Source organism: Neolamprologus multifasciatus, chromosome 9, assembly GCF_963576455.1.
Source record: "Neolamprologus multifasciatus chromosome 9, fNeoMul1.2, whole genome shotgun sequence".
NCBI classification, from domain to species: domain Eukaryota; kingdom Metazoa; phylum Chordata; class Actinopteri; order Cichliformes; family Cichlidae; genus Neolamprologus; species Neolamprologus multifasciatus.
In genome coordinates, this window is record NC_140447.1 from 29,141,614 (window position 1) to 29,159,818 (window position 18,205).

At 39.8% G+C, this 18,205-nt stretch overlaps 1 protein-coding gene across 3 annotated transcripts in view; it reads right to left on the minus strand.

Moving 5' to 3' along the window:
- LOC146511773 (vasoactive intestinal polypeptide receptor 2-like) overlaps positions 1 to 18,205 on the minus strand; it is a 57,102-nt gene that overhangs the window by 12,163 nt on the left and 26,734 nt on the right. For all 3 annotated transcript variants that reach the window (XM_085172399.1, XM_085172398.1, XM_085172397.1), the window contains 2 exons: positions 4,736 to 4,833; positions 264 to 402 (listed from right to left, as the gene is read on the minus strand). In XM_085172399.1, coding sequence (XP_085028525.1) covers positions 264 to 402; positions 4,736 to 4,833 — 237 coding nt within the window. The remainder of the gene's footprint in view (positions 1 to 263; positions 403 to 4,735; positions 4,834 to 18,205) is intronic.

The window sequence follows — 18,205 nt, forward strand, 5'->3', positions numbered from 1 at the left end:
TTAGGCTGTAATGGTTGTATTGATGTATAGCAACTTGAAATGCTCCCAAAAATGGCTCTACAACATGTAAAAATATAATATAAGCTCTGGCGGACTTGGTTCTATGGTAGGTCTTGAAGGGTTGGTGAACGTTGGTATCACCAATACAGACTCTTCCTTTTTGTACTTTAATTAAGGTTAATCTAAAGGTTTCTGTACATATAGTAAATGTGTTTAACGGTGAAGTAAAAAATGTGTGTGTGTTTTCATGCGTGAAAGGCTACCAGCGAGGGCTGTTGGCTGCAGTCTGTGGTTTCACCATACGAGAAGAGCAGGGTGTCTTTGACGAGCACTGCGACGGCGCGCAGGATGAACGACACGAACAAGTTCAGATGGATGTAGTTCCTCATGCAGTGGAGTCTCCTGTAAACATGCACACACACGCAAACATAGAGAAGTGTGTTTATACAGAGTGTCTGGGTGTGAATTGACTGAAGGATGCGGTATCTAAACATTAGGGGTGCAACGATACACAAAATTCACGGTTCGGTTCGGTTCGATACTTTGGTGTCACGGTTCGATATTTTTTCGATACAAAAAAAATGTTCATGCCTTTTTATTAATTTGTCATTTATTAAATTTTCACGACACATTCTGCACCACATCTCTGTGCGTTCATCATTTGTTTGAAGCCAGCTCACCTCCTGCAACCACTTTTCCGAGAATACGCGCTTCTTTTGTGGTTCGGACTCCTGACATTTCTTTGGAGGTGGAGGAACATCACAGTAATTGCTTAAAGGAGCTTCTTTGACATCTTTAAGAGTTCTAAACAAATGTCTGTCCTCCTCCAGAAAATCTTATGTACGCAAACACACGTTGCAACTTCTTATCTTGTGCACGTTTTTTATTTTGACAGCGAATGCGCACCTGCGGACCACTTATGTGCAGCCCTGGTTATTTAGCTCGTCATATTGCAGCCACAGAAATTCTTTTGTCCATGAAACCATAAAGCTGCACTTTCTTTTTGTCTTATAGTCTGATTTGTCATAACTTTTGCGTTTTGTCACTTCTTCACCCTGACCTGTCTTATTTGGCTCAGCAGAACTAAAATATATATCCTGCTGCTTTTACACACGCACTAACATAACGCTCAGCGATTCTCTGCGCGATCAACCTCTCACATGTTTAAGCTGCGGGAGATTTCACTTGTCATGTTTGCATAGTAAGCTAACGATTGATAAGACGATGTCAGAGGAATTGGTGCGCAAATTATCATCACTCACCAATCAGTGCTGTCGCTCTCTATACACAGTTCACGCGATTGCAAAGTGAAAGCAGAAAACAAGCGCAAATTCAAACGTGATTTCAGTATGTCACATATTGACAGTGGCCGATGCCAATGACATAATTACCCAGCTACATTTCCGAAAGAATGCAAAAGCATTGACATATATTTTTCCTTCCTACGATAGGCCGACGGGCAGGGCAGAGATAGATTTTGGTAGCCCGACTGGAAAAAAGCCCCAGGACGTCGGGCTAGCGATTTTGCGAGCCCTGTATCTGATTGAGGAATCACTCATCTTTGGAAAAGAGAGTTTATTATGGAGAAATGTCTCTTTCCAAAATAAAAGCTATACTATACGCTTCTTCTGGGCTTCCCACTAGTGCTGTCAGCGTTAATCTGAAATTACATTAATGTCACAACACGGCAAATCTCCGTTAACGAGCTACCGCGGATCGCCTCAAGAGTGGGGCTGGAAGACGTCAACACATTAACGAGCTAACTGCGCTAACACACTAGTTCCCACCAATTGAGCATTGCTGGCACATCCAACATACTGTTTTACTTTTGTCCATGACACGCTTACCTTCAGGGTCATACTTCACATGAAAACCAAAATAGTTCCAAACGCCAGATCTGAATGAGGGTGGGGGAGGTTCAATTTGCCATGTTGCAACTAGCCTAGCTTCTGTCTCTAGCTTGCCCTGCGCTCAGTGAATCTGTGTTCGACTACTCCGCCTAGGCTGCACTGTCGAGCGCAGATCCACTGAGCGCTCAACACAGACAGCATCGTCAGAAGGAAAGTTGATAAAATAAATTAAAAATGTTGTATCGTTCGATACATATGCGTACCGAACCGAAAGCACTGTATCGAACGGTTCGATATCGATACGAGTATCGTTGCACCCCTACTAAACATGTTGATAGTGGCCGAGTGAGCAGCTGGAGTCGATCCAGACTGAGCTTCGCACATCTCTACAAACTGTTATCATGCTCCGTATGTTCGGAAGTGTTAAGAGTATATAAATAAAAATATGTTATATAACCCGATTCTGAATACATCATTTGTTCAAATTATCTTGACTTTTCAGGAAATTTGCACAACAAGACTGATAACTTTGCCTTCAGCGCTGGACCCTGCCTGCCTTTAAACCTCACGTTTTTTTCAGGATTTCCGCACTTTAGAAGAACAAAAACGATTCATTCAACATGTGTGAGAAGACTGAAGAGGTCAGAGCCATGACCACAAACTCTGATTGCAGTCTGCTGGTGTAGTAAATGTGAGTTTTCTAAAGAAACGTGCTCTCCAAACCCTGTATTTGTTTTCTTTAAAAAGATGACCTGAGGGGCTGCACAAGGGCCCAGCATAAGACTACGAATCATGCAAAGTCACTCTGGCAGAGTTTAAGAATAGAAATATGGAGCTATGATGTAGAAACTGAAGACAAAATCATCTGTTTCTGATTTCTTCAGATACCAACTTTCACTGTTTCAGGGGATTTAAATTGAGATGTTAGATTAGTCATTATCATTAACTTTACAAACCTATTTCAAAATTACATAAGGGAAGTTTCATGTTGGTTTGTTTTTACATTCGTCACCATATTTTTATGTTTAAAAAGAGAAAGAGAGTTTATGCAGACTTTTCAGGGTTATTGTATTAATAGAAAAGGTGTGAGGCACCTTTGTTTGTCCTTCATAAGAGGCCTCATTTACATATAAGAGATGTTTATTTTAGGTTGTTCCACCAGCACCCCTGTGGATGTTTCCAGCAGTGTCTTTGTTAAGCTCAAAAGCATCGCCCTCGCCTTTGTTACTTTTATTTTGTCTTTTAGGTAAGTAAGAAAATTTGAATCCGTCCATGTGCACACAACATTATAAATCATGACAACAATTTGTAGAAGTTTTAGCTTCTAGTTATAGTTAGTTATAGTTAAGGCTTTGTCGGGTGACCATGAATTAAAGTCATTAACTTTACAAACCTATTTCAAAATTACATAAGGGAAGTTTCATGGGTTTTTTTTACATTCGTCACCATATTTTTATGTTTAAAAAGAGAAAGAGAGTTTATGCAGACTTTTCAGGGTTAGTGTATTAATAGAAAAAGTCTTAGTTATGCTGCCACAGACTCAGGCAGCTGTGGGACTTTCCACGAAGCAGCGACAACTTCTCCTGTCTCCACTCTTCCACACAGCATGTCCTTAGATGCCACCACTGCGTTTGTGTTCTCTGTCCTCCCTGCGCCTTTCCAACCTGTTCGCTTGTTTCAACAAGTCTGCCTAACACACGTTTTCTTCCTGAGGCGAAGAATAAAAGCCCTAATGCACCCTTTGACCACCAAGAGATGCATCCAATACTATCAGTTGCTTCTTAGTTTTAGCTTTTTTTTCCTACTTCCATTTTGCTTCATTCAGCTTCAGTTGTGTTTTGTGTGCTTTTGCAGCATTTTTTCATTTGCTGGTGTCCGTTTGACCTCTCAGGGCGACTGTACGAAGGGGTAAAAATACTATTTTGCAGGGTTACTGTGATGGAACATGTTATGCCCTGAGTAAATGCCCTGATGGAGTTAGTGGCACCATCAGGACAAGCAAGGCAATCAATGCTTGTCCAGTGAAATCTAAAAACAGACATTGATTAAAATCAAATTGGACTAAAGTATCTTAAAGTAGGATTGATCTGCTTTACTCTGCTTGAATCTTATACTGAGAGTCAAATTTATGGGTGTGTTTGTGTCCTGTCATCAGCGCCTGCAGCTGGGCAAACTGAGAGCACAGCTGCTTTTTCTGGTTGTTTGAACATGCACATTGGGGATTATCGTCTCGTCTTTGATGGGTGATCAGGACACTAGACAAGTCGTCTGCGGCTCTGCTTTCAGTGTTCTAGGATCAGATCTGTACTTTAGATGGAAAAAGAGCAAATATTAGCAAGTAATTATCCGAATAATCACATGTAAAGTAAAAGAGTTGCAGTTTTTGCAGTTACAGGAGCTGTTTTTTAACAGTAGCTTTTTAATAGCTGTATTATTAAATATTTAATATTATTACATATTTATATAAGAGCACTTAAACTGAGTTCATCTTAAACATCTGCAGCAGAAGCATTTTACTTTTGAATTTGGGACAATAATACAGTTTTGTGTGTAGTGAGGTGCTTTCATAGTTTTTATTTCTTTACACAGCTCAATATTTGCACTTCCTGGTTGTCTGTGACTCCACAGCTTCCTTTATGCTTCTCTTTCCTCCACTTTCCCATTCATCAAACAAGTAACAGCGCTGTGGTCTCTGAACATGTGCTTTTTGGATGACTTCTCCCTGTTATGGGGATTTTTCTTTTCTCTGACTATGTGGTCACTAATGTTCTGTCAGTGTTGTTTGTCTTTATAGTATAAAGTGCCTTGAGATGACTTGTAAGGTCACCATGAATTAAACTGAAATCTTAGTGCTTCTGGTAGCTGTGGTCAGTGAGTGTTTTTACCTGAACAAACAGATGATGATGGTGCTGGTTAGCAGAGTGATGATTGACAGGCTGTGGCCCAGATTGGACAGAATCTGCACCGCCTTGTAGAAGACCAGCTGCAGACATACACAAAACAGATTTATTATTATTATCCTGCTTATCGAATCATAAATAATGGAGCCGCTGTCACATCGATTGTGAAGCACAGCTGGGTCCCCATCCTGAGTGAAACAGTGGATCCTGTCAGCACCTCAAATGTTCATGTAGATTTTAATGACATTCTTTGGCTTTAATGACTGCTGAGTAAAATTAATTAAAATATATGTGTGTCTACATGTGTGTCCTATTCTTCTGCCATGAATCTATTGCTTTCTTTTCTAGGCACCTCTAAATGTAGAAGAAGTTGTACAAATATGCACCTTTTACTCCTTTGGTCCACATAAAGGTACGCATAGAGGTCCAGTACACGTATGTAGGCTGTAACTGCAGGGACAGATATTGACTGTTATTGTACTCGTGATTCTGAGTTCATCAATGTTCTGAGTTTTATAGTGAATAAGTAAAGAAGAACTCTCTAGTCCCCTGTAAAACCCCAAAATAGTTCGATCGAAAAAGGATAAGCGGCCACTGAGGATTTCATAACTGGCGCAAGGGTATTTCCTTTTATAAATACAATCTGATCACAGAGGAGGAAAAAGTGGGAGAGAAATAACTGTCCAGGAAATTTTTCCCACACCACGAAGCGGTGATGATACACTGATGAAACACAGCACTCATTGTGCCTACTGCTTCTTTGTCCAGAGTGGAGATGCTCTTTCACAATAAGGGGAGGGTGTGATAAGAATGAGGATCTGTTCCTTCTCAAAACAGTTCAAACCTCTCCTCTGACTCTGGCCAACACACACCCGCAGAGCATTAATGCTGCTCGCAATGTGTGGGTTTGTCAGTGCCTGGCGTTCGTTGCTATCTCATCATGTATAAACAACATTCCCCACCTCTGACACACCATCTGGCAATTAACCAGAGATACACATTACACATCTACATCTAGCCTATATAAAATATACTCACTGACCTCTTTATTAGGTTAACATCGCTTCACAATGCTGAGGGTGGACACCCTTCTCCATCCATCCATCCATCTATCCATCCATCCATCCATCCCTCCATCTTCTACCACTGACAGTAGAGAAACCCAGAACTCCCTCACTCAGGCATTCCCAAGTCAGCTGAGATATATTTTATGGACTGCCTTACAATTGTACAATTTCTGTGAACCTGTGTAAATTCTAACCACAGCTTCCCGTTCTTAGCTGACAGGAGTGGTACCCGATGTGCTCCTCTGCTGCTGCTTCAAGGTTCAATCTGTTGGATTAATCTGTCTTCAGAGATGCTTTTCTGCATATCTTGACTGTAACTGTTGCCGTCCGATCAGCACAAAGGAGTCGGGCCTTTCTTCTCTGACCTCTGACATGAACGCATCATCTTTGCCCAGAAAACTTTCACTCACTGGATATTTTCTCCTTTAAGAGAAAAAGGTCCACAGAGATGGTTGTGTGGGAAAATCCCATTAGATCAGCAGCTTCTGAAATAGATGACCAGCCCATCTGGCACCAACATCCATGTTACAGCCAAAGTCCCTTAATTCACCTTCCTTCTCCATTGTCATGCTCGGTTCAGCAGGTTGTCTTGATCAGGTCTACATACCAGTCAGTTGTAGTTTTTACCTGATGCCAGTAAACAACTCCATGTCCTGTTTTGGTGTGTTGGTGTGTTTGTACTGTGACATACACTGGGCTTACAAACCCAGTATGTCTGAGGAGGTAAGACAAACATAAATCACTGACAAAACATGCTAGTTATGCAGGAAATGTGGGTTTCAGGCAAAACAGAGAAAATGTCTCCTTTTTAAGGTCTAAAGTCCTCACATAGATGGATTTCCTGAAGTACGGGACGTAAGTGGAAGTTTTGAAGTTTTCATTTTGAAACATTTCCATTTTTGGAGACTTTCGTGTTCTCTCTGTTCTTCTTATTAAATTTCTTTTTATCAATTTGTCTATTTTATCTTTGGCAATCACTCACTCTTTCCATTGCCTCTTATTTCTTATCTTTCATTTTTCTTACATACTCGCTTGTTGTTTTCCACACAATATTCACCGCCTAATGATCTATCACGTCCTCCCCCCGAATTTTTTCAATCTGTGGTCCAGAGATTTTCCATCATTCTGACAAAGTTTGTTCACTAACTTATTTGGATCATCTTGATAATCGATGGTCATTCATATTTGAACTATTGTGATAATGTACTTCAGTCTAATAACTCCTAAAATAGAGCTTAAATTTCTTTGTAATGTTCAATATTTACAACTGTTCTGCAGGCTTTGAGGTGACGCAGATAAAATATATGAACGCGTGAGACTTTTTCCATTGTGGCGTTTCTACTTTTAGAGTTTCAGTCCCTGTCTGTCCACTGTAAATATTCGCACACAGAGACAAATATCTGAGTATACGCAGACGGTCGCAGCCTGGCATCGGTGTCTCATTCCTCAGCACGATTCTCAGGCCTTCTGGCTGGGAGCTGATGACCTGCTGGCTCTGGTCTGCTGCAGCCGCACTGCCTTCTATGTCCAAATGCATCATCTCCATCCATAAACTCTGGCTCACTCACTCTCCATTTCTGCCTCCTGTCTGACACTGGAGGATTAAAACAATGCTGAACTTTAGGCTGGGTATCTTCATGGCCATGGTTAAAGATTAAATCTACAGGACTTCCATGGCATGCATTTTTAATTTCTCTTTGATATTTGGGCAAATTGGGACCTGATGAATGTAAAAACAAAGAATTGCCACATTTTTTTCCCTGATTTTTGTTTCTGACAAAAATGAGATGCACATATAAGGATATTCCTTTAAAATTCAATAGAACAGAGGCTGTATAATGTCCTTATAAGTGGATATCAGGTCCTTGTAGAGCAAAATTTAGTATTTTGGTCTAGACAACCCAAAATGTGATGTCCACATATGTGGACAACAGGTTCTAGGAAGTTAAATCAAAACTGCAGGACAGAGACCTCTGCCCTGTTCATCAAATGTAATTTAGGCTAAAAAATATTCCTGTTAAATCTCAATTAGCTCAATTAGTTGTTTGATTTTAGAAATAATTTCTAAATGATGTATTTAAACAAAAAAGCATTGATCAATCAAAGACAAGGCTCTCAACTGGACACACAAACACTACCAAGTAATAAAGGTTTCATAAAGGTATGAAAACGAATTCAACAGCTAATGACATACAGCTTACTCACATCTTAAAATCAGGACTGGGTCTTTATGATGGACAAGCCTAAGTATAGTTATATCACCAGACAGTAATGAATTCTCAGTAAGCCGCATATGATACAAATCATAATTATGTTGCCATTCCCTCGTTTTTAATCTGGCAGATAAATAAAGTTGGAGAAGTTGTTCTGTGTGAATAATTTCTTTGGTTGCAAAGATGAATATAAAACAGCGTTCTTCACTTTCATGACAGAAACAGGATGCATGCTCACAAAGTGAAACCATGATGCAGACTTTGAGCAGTGAAATGTTTTTCATCTCAAAGTCTGTTTTGATCCCTGGCAGCTTTGTGTTGATTGCTGAACATAACTCAGTTTTAAGGCTTTTATTTTTTACTATATTTGTGTTATTTTTCCATCTAATTGCTGCATTTTAAGAGGAAATCAGTGCACAGACTCCTCTGGTCAGAAGTTATTTTTTAATTCCAAAAAGAAAAATGGATGATGAGTTTATAAATTACACCTCGTTGCTCAGATTAAAACTGTTTCCACACATATTTGTCTCGGTCATTTATTAGCTTCACCAGTGAGATGTTTCATATGTAAGATTCTCTCTTTGTCTGAGGCACAAAGGATTATGCAATATTTAAGGCACATAAATTACAAACAGAAGAAAAAGTCATAAAACAAATCTATATCACAGAACTGTTGTTTTTCTTCTTTCCCTGTCACTGGGCTCTCAGAGCCACCACATTAAATATGAAATGATATCACCGTGTTGGTGTTGTTCCAACAACATCATGAAAATGTCAGAGCTCCAAGGTCGTCCCTGTACCTGATCATTCATGTTGTTTTAAATCAAGAAGAAGGCACGGTCAAAGGAGAGGTTTCATTGTCTCCAATTGTCTGTGAAGGTTCTCAGTCATCCAGGTCATCATAGTCTAAGGAGCTTGTAAAGAAAAGCGTCTGGACTTCTTTAAGTTGCTTGAAGACGTTTCACCTCTCATCCGAGAAGCTTCTTCAGTTCTAAGGTCAAATGGTGGGGAGTCCCAGATTTAAACCTAGTGGGAGTTTCCCCCCACAGACGGACAAAAGGACCCCCTGATGTTCCTCTAATCGCCTGAGCCAAGGTGTGAAACTGGGTATGGGTCCCAATCAGCCAATTGTCTCCAATTCTTTCTATCGGAAAGCCACTGTGGTGCACAAGCTTTCTAAAGCCTGTTGGGAAAAAACCCAAATCCTTTCTGAAACCAGTTCAAGAAGTTTTGTTTCCCAAATCTAACCAAGCCTAAATCTATCTGCAACTGAAAACTGTAGTCTGAAGGAAATAATTGATCCTTTTCTGTGATTGCACTCAAGACAAGAACCCTAATTTTCTAAATAAATCATTAGCATGGATAAGTGAAACCAGTGTGGATGTGAGTTAAACTAACATTTTTTCCACACGCCTGAAGAGAGCGACTCATCAGGTTAAGTTGTATAAAAGTCTGTGTGCCGTGGACTGCTGTCACACACTGGATTGTGGATTGCTCGGAGCCCAAATGCAGGATGCAGGAGACAGAAGTGAACATAAGCTGAACTGTTAATGGTGTTGAATCCAAAAGTCCAAAAAGAGAGATTGAAGGCAGGAGACTTAATACTAGAAACCACAGAACTAGGAAACACAAAGCTACTTTGAAACACATGAAGACAAAGATGAGACTTTTAGAAGGAACTGAATGGAAACACTGGTAATGTCACTAAATATAAACCTAAAGTCATCAGAAACTAAAGCTAAGAACTGAAGTCACAAATAACAAGGCTCATACACACAAGGTTAACAAATAGTATTATTAACAGAAAACTAAATACTGACTAAGCAATGTATACAGAAGCCAATGAAAACCCAGAAGAGGGATGGACTAATACAAACTTAAAACCGCGGGTTTAACGCTGAGACATCCAGACAAGGATGAAGGCAGTCGTTTTATCACCTGTATGCTATGAATGTCTCTGCAGTCGGTGTGAGCTCAGTGCCAGTGGTGTCGTCTGGCTTCAACAGAATCTTTTCCAGATGGAAAACCTTCATCTCTCCCACAGGACATGAAGAAAAGCTTTACTAAAAAGCAAAAAGCTACACCTGAAGCTCTGGACAGGATCACAATTAAGCCAACTGTTCATGTCTGTGTGTGAATGTGCGCTTGTGGTTTATCTCTGGAGGTTAAAGTGAGACAGAAAGATCTGGAACAGCGCCCAGATAACTTCAACATAACTATCAAGCTCAAATTCATTTTAGGTTTATTTATGTAGCACGAGGTGTCAACAACCATCAGCTCAAGGGACTATTGTATAGTAAATTAAAGATGGTACAATATTACAGAGTATCAGAACAGCCCATAGTGACAGTAGTGAGGAAGAACACGCTTTCAACAGGAAGCAACATGGTGGCTCTTACTCATCAATTCAGAGACTAATGCCATCACACGGTCCCTCTTGCAACCAGAGCTTTCACTACAGGATTATTATAGTCAAAAAGACAATTTTTGTGACAAAAATATTTTGATATTTATGAAAAAAAAATCCAAAATCTGACAAAATCTAAATATTTATAATAAACAATAATTTAATGCCATGTTTTGAGAATGGCATGGTTTTGTTTAGTGATAAAATAAAGCCCGATGACAGTGGTGGTAATAAATGGCATATCAAATGAGAAAACTCTGTGGACACATCTGGTTGTATTAATGCTCAGAAAAATACATTAAACAAACTGGAAGAAACTGCCATAAATCCATATCAAACCCTGACAGTGTCTGAAAGTTTTCAGTGATACAAGAAAATGACCTTAACCTGGACCTCAACAAGTGCAACGATAAGTGATGAGCAGTAGTGTTGTGTTAAAAGGCACATCAATATACTGCAGCTCTCACACAGGGTCATCGGTGTTCATCTGAATTCAAGCTACAGTGTCACATTTGCGTATTACAAATCCAGATAAAAAACATTGTTGCCTAAATTATTGCAAAATGGAAAGATGGTAAAAACGAGACTACACAGGTGCCTGTCCTGTTACCAAAGAAGCAGCAAAGATTCTTACTATAAAAGCTCCAGTCCAAAGTTTACAAAAATAACACTCTTATGTGTAAAGATTCATAAGAGAATGTGACATTTATGTGACGTTTAAAGGAAAAGTGGCTTTTTAAATGTTCAGCAAGGATGGATGGATGTGCAGGAGTGTCAAACACATTTTATATCTTGGGCCACAAGCAGCCCACTGTGACCTCAAGTGAGCTGAACCAATCAAACTACATGAAAAATGTGTAAAGTTACAGGAAACGTTCTGCAAGTTCATTCGGTTCAGAATGTCAGTACACACTGTCCTGTGATTATAACATATAAAGGTGGGTTGTTGTTTTTATCATATCATTTTTTTAGACTGTGAACTCACTGTAAAAACAAACAAAAACACATATTTCTGCAGTATATAGTGAAAAAACAGGAACTTTAATGTCATTTAATTGTGTATTCAACAGATAATTAATCTGGTGTAGTATTAATGGCAAATAGGGGTGAGGCACAGTCTGTATCAACTGAAAAAGCTGTAAAATATATAAAATAAAAATATAAAATGCAGTTAAAACTTTTAACTGATTGGAGTCTTTGCTGGGCTGAGTCTGGCCCCCAGCCAGATGATTCATATCTGTATTCTTGATGTTAAATTCCTTAACTTAAATCTTAGTCATACATGGTATAAACAGCATCACAGCGAGGAGCGGTAAAGGTTTGACATTGATTTGGGGCTTTCAGTGTTACAGTTTTTCTCAGTTGCTTTGGTGCATTTCTCACAACAGAATTAAACTTTGCACCACTACTAAGGCTTTTCTCAAAACAATTAGTGCAAACTGCAAAACATGGTGGATAACTTGCAAAAGTGAGTCACTTCATCAAAAAGAAAAGTCAGTTGTTCAAAAGCAAGTCAGTTGCTCAAAATAAGTAGTCAATGCTTCAAAAGCAAGTCCCTTAATCAAAACAGATAATATATTCATCAAAAGCAAGTACTTATATCAATCAAAGTGTCAGGGCTGTCACAATTACAAGTCATAACACCAGCACCTTTGGTCACAAAATCAAATGGTTTGAACATGTTCTCATTGTGACGGATTTCTTTGTAGGTGCTTCCCAATGACATGTCAAGTCTGGACAGCATGCATGGCATGTTGAAAACCATAAATTGTAAAGGAAAATCAAGACACTTCATATGCACTCTTGATAATATTCAATTGAACCCTCCAGAAAAGCCAACAGGTGTTGTGTATTGTATACACCAATACGAGGAATATGGGTGTGAACGCCATTTTCTGAGATTGCTGCACACACTCTAATATTTCCTCCCCGTTAGCCTGGGACATCAATGGTGGCTCTTTCTCCAATGTGATTTTGTCCACGACGTCTGCCTTTTGCGAGATTGAATCCCGCTTCGTCAAGATATACAAACATGTGCAGGGGTTCCCTGGCCTCCAATTCCAGGATACGCTATACAAAGGATGAGAATAAAAAAGTCTGTAATGGTGCATTTGGCACAACAGATTGTACAGTTTGAATTGTAAATAGGATTACAGTAACATGCATAAATGTAAGTGCAGTACATGGCCTAAACTTTTACAGTAAACAGAGGTACATATGCAAACATGTTTTACCTGTACATACTGGTGACAGAGCTCCTTCACTCGATCATTGTTCCGTTCAAATGGTACTTTGTACAATTGCTTCATGGACATTTCATTCCGTCTGAGGACTCTGTCTATGGTGGAAATTGATATTGACTGAATATTTCCGAAGATGGTGTCATCTTCTACGACAGTTCTTTGTATTTCTCTCAGTCTCAAAGCGTTGTTTGCAACCACCATTGCACAAATTCTTTCCTCTTGCTGCGGAGTCAAAAGTGGACCTCTTTTTTATGGAGATTTTCATGGAAACTCCTTAAAAATAGGGTTTTCAAAATGGGTGTACAAATTGTTTGACAAGATGTTCAACAATTTTGAGTGCACTGACACAAGCAATGAAATGAAGACTATTAGTTGTAAGGACAATGACTATTCAGCCGGTACAAGTATAAATAATTGTGACATTCATGATAAAAGCAAGGAGATAGTGATGAATAGCAAATCAAAAGTGACCATTCTTTAGATATTTGTACTTACTCAACTGCTTTATGTCCAAAGGCATTTGCCGAAATGAACATGAAACCGCCACAAGGTTGTGCCAAAACGACTACATGTTGTGGAGGTTGAACTAACTATTGTGCAAAGTTTAATTCTGTTGTGAGAAATGCACCAAAGCAACTGAGAAAAACTGTAATTTAGTCATTTTTGTCATGAGACTTCACAGGAGCAATGGCTAATGCATAACCAGTTGTGTTTGTAATGGATTGTGGTGGTTTGGAACCAAATGCATGAGGTTGGAGGCGGAAGTATAGTCCAAAGATGCCAACAGAAATTCAATAACACGGGGGATAAGGAAAGCTGTAGAGAGGGGATATGGTGTACAAAGAAACATAACAGGCACTGTGACAAAGACAAAGTGGAAGAAAAAAATATTTATATACAGAGCGACAGGCCAACGGGAGAAATGAAGACAATCAGGACAATTAGGGGAGACAGGCAGGAAGCAAAACTAACACGCGAAACAAAAGAAAACACATTTTCTGAGTCTTTGAAACAAGTCAGAGGGAGGCACGTGGAAATTGGGAAACATGGGAAGTGTGGAGGAAAATATGACTTAGAATAACAGACAAGGGTTAATCAACAACCTTCAACTTATTACTAGAAACTGAAATGTGAAAACAGCAAGAGCCTTGATAAAATATCATAAGAATGATAAGTAATCAAAAACAGGACATCCCAAAATGAATCAAAAACATAGAGCACTGGAATGGCCTCAAAACCAGCAAGAAACCACTTTAAAAACTCACATCCAGAAACTGTAAAGCAATTCAAACCTTAGGGTACAAAAAAGGGGTTGTCCCCTGAGACGAAATCGATATTAATCAAGCTTCGAAAATAGCTACTAGATAGATAGATAGATAGATAGATAGATAGATAGATAGATAGATAGATAGATAGATAGATAGATAGATAGATAGATAGAAAAGCGATTAGTGCCTAAACCTGAACAACCAGCAGGTGAAAACAAATCTAAACTGTGACTTCATAGTCTTGTGATTTACATCACCACACTTAAACTCTCTTTAAAACAAGTTTAAAACAAGTTGTATAAACATCGGTTATAGCTTCATAGCAGTCATCCAAACAATGTTTACAGCTGTACCAGATATTTTCTGGTGGCCTGAGGAGCATTTCTGCTCTGTTGACCTTTGGGATTAGTCAACAGCACGTGACAGAAAACTACACAACCCACAAGGACACCTCTTTTTTCTCTGCAAGGCAGAGGACGCAGTGTAATGTGCAATGATTTAAAGAGATAGAGCTCTTTCATGTTTTTCTATGACACTTGACATAAATCTATTTATTTCAAACTCTGTGATATCTTTGTATTTCTTTGTTTAAGAGTAAGATCTGAGGGACACAGGCCTGGACAGGTAGGGAAAAATATGTATTCTCTGACCAGTTGGTGAGTGGTTGGAGCTGGACAGGAGGGGCTTGTGGCAATGCGGGAACTGCACAAAAATCCACCTTATTGTTCTGGAAAGGCCGGAGTACCATGTCCCCCATAAATTACTGGCTTGTCTGCAAACAATTGTTGCACTTTTTCTACTAGTGGTTGAAGTAATCACAAGGGGCTGCAACAGTTAGGAACTGCCAGCAACCTCCTGCAACTACTTGCCAAGTGGTTGTGGAATACACAATTTTCTCCTACAACCAGGAGTCCTGGTTGCCAAAGGATCACCAACTGGTCTCTAGGCCTCAGGGACTGGGCCTTTGATATTGATTGTACAGTGACTGACAGCAAACCTCAACAACCACTCACCACTGACTGGGGAATATGCATTTTCCCTTGCAACTAGTGGTTTCCAGATGGTTGCTAATCAGTGTCCTGGCCTGTGTGACTGGGGCCTAAGCTGTTTTGTTTGTGCCTGGCCTTGTACATTTGTATGTGCTTTGAATGTTGAGGTTTTGAGGGTAAATCCGTGGCTATAGCACACTTTGGAAGCTTTCTGTTTAGGTAAGCTGATATGGAAGTGGCACAATTTTCATCCCAGTATGCAGTAAAGAGTCTCACTGTATACAGATAGCAAAATTTTAATGTTAAGTCAATGACACATAAATGTGGTTATGTATAGTGACTCTGGCTCCCATCATAGGGACTTATCCCAGCTGTAATAGTGCAGTGGTAATGTATTTGCTAATAAATGACTAATGTCACTCTTGTTCTTGTCTTCTAAATTTCTATATGGACTGTGGCCACAACGGTCATAATAGGAAACTCTGATACAGTCTGGCTGTTGGTTTGGATTAACAGAACGGTCTGGGATGGAGCCACATTCCCATTTTGAATGATTGTTTCAGGCCATCCCTGTGTGCAATACACAGTATTTACTAGCTGTTTATAGAGTTATATAAATGTAACAGTATTTATGTTGTGTGTGATTCCACTTGTCATGATAAACACAATTTGTTATCCGTGTATGTGTGACACTGCATTGTCTCAGTGGCGCCCTCTCTCAGAGATGGTGGACAAAAGTCAGTTCATGAGAGATGTGTGTTATGGGCACAACTAGTGCACAGTAATGCATGTGTCTGCTATATGACACTGTAAATGATTTAACTGTACGAAGAGTTTAAGTGGACAGCTGAGCTTTTAAAGTGCTAAAAAATCTATATAACAGAATAATAGACTCGCTAAGCTAAGTGCAAAGATTCTGAGCTTCTGTGACGTGCTGCCCATAATGAGCCAAATATCGGACCAGGACATATTCTGACTTTATCCAGGTACACATTTACACATTATTTTATTTGTTATATTATTCCAGATGCACATCTTCACATTAGTGTATTTTATTATTGGGCATAATGATAATATTATATGTTATATTTTATAGTTAATGTCGAAACTTTGCCAGTTAATGAGATGAGAGATGTGCCTGAGACGGCGCCAAGCTGCCTGAACGAGATTCTGATCTTATCCAGGTACACAACATTATTTGTTATATTATTAGACAGTGTTGAAACTGGCAATTCAATAGAGACGTGCCTGAGAATGAAAGGTTTGAGCTAGTCTGCACGACCAGAACATATTCTGCTCTTATTTTAGATTTTCTATTCATTAGCAAAAGTTATTATGACATGTTGTTTTTTCAGATGACGTTGGACAACAGGACATCATCCCGTGGAGCTCTGCTTCAAAGCCTCCAGCTCAGCGTTTTTGTTGTCACCATCTTGGTGTTTTCAGCTATGACAGTAAGCTCACAGACAGGACTGTGAAACCACACACAAGTCCGTCAACAGACATTAGCCAGTCAGCATGTCTTCGTTTTGGATTTTTAAAATGTCAATAATTTACAAAACTCACTTAATGTTTTATTCATTGTGATAATTATGTTGACCAGAAGTGGGCAATATTACCCAAGGGAACGTGAAATTACACGTTATGGCTATATCATAAAATACTCAGTAGTACTGAGGCCCTGTGAGGGGCATTTAAGGGTCTTTCAAACTTTTATTTGGACACTGGCTGCTTTTTCACTCATTTTGAGTCCAGTCCTTGCACGTGACCATTTTCACAGGAATGTTTTGGGGGCTTTTTTGTTTTTTTTGTCTGTTGGGCCACTTAACACTGACCTATGAATAACTGAAGCATAAAAGGGCAACTCACTTAGGGGATGAGCCACTGTTGTGTCTACGCATAACAACAACTCAGCACAGAACCAAACAGTTCTTTACACTCTGTTTGCTTCATTTACAGCCTGTCACAAAAACATGTCATTTGTTCCATTTCTTTAGCCGAATCTATGACAAATGTCAATAGCACAGTTTGACAGGCATAAAATAGATTTCTACACAAACAAAATGAGCTATTATTAAAAGACTTGGCATATCTCAACATGGTATGCAGTGTGTCAGAAACCGGACAAGTGGAGGGCAAACAAAAGAAGTGGTAGGGGAGACTGGGGATAGTTGTAACGTGGGTCAGTTGTAACACTTCCAATTTCTCCAATCAGGGCTAAGTTTCAAATGATGTGACTCATCCTGTGCATGCCCAATTCAGTTCTGCTATCACTTGTGAAAAATCATCACATTTTGTTAAACACAGACAATTTAACACGAAAAAAAGTAATTTGTATGCCAAAAAGTAAGTTTTTCTACTTTATTTCAATTTCTAATAGCATTATTTGCTTTGCAGTTAAACTAATCAAACTTAAATTATGTTATTTGTATGTCTATGGGGATATATTCTGTGTAGGTCTTTAGTGCTAATGTTTTAGCCGTTGGCTGTAATGTTAGCTAGTTCATGGCTATAGGAGTCTGGGTCAGTTGTAACAGCAACAGTCTGGGTTAGTTGTAACAATAATGCAGATGTTACAACTTACCACACTATTACTTTAACTTATATTAAACAAGTTGGGCCAACGACATCAGCAGAGAGAGGTTCACTGGTTACCTTTGTATATGCGGTTAATGCCTTTGGCAACACAATTCCTCCACTGTTTGTGTTCCCACACATACATTATGCAGACCACTGTGTCAGAGATGGACCAGTAGGAAGTACTGGTAGTGGAAATAAATCAGGATGGGTGCAAGACTGTATCACACTCCCGACTGGGGTCCGGAGTGTGGGGCCTCCCTGCTGCTGCGGAGTCGGGGCGGTCTGCTTCTCCCCACTGCAGGGAAAAGGGTAACACAACCTGGGTCTGGGTGCAGTTCCCCCCTCCAGGGGCAAGGGTACCTAGACCCGGTTCGTAGAGTACGCTTGGGGAGTGTGATTGTGTGTACAGCGTCTCTTTATGTCTGTCTCCACGTTGGTTGAGTGTGGAGTAAGTGCATATGAGAGCATGAGGGTGGGAATGGATGTTTGTATCTGTGTGTGCCTGTATGTCTGTGTCTGTATGTCAGGTTGGGTATCAGATGCCACCTCTCTGAGGACAGCTCAGGCCCTCCAAGGTTTGGAGGCCTATCTCCCCCCACCACTTCCCCTGCCGGGGGCGGACTCCCTCAGACGTCGGTGCGTTGGTGGTTCTTTGTGTCCGGGGGTGGGCGTCCGGGTACACACCGGC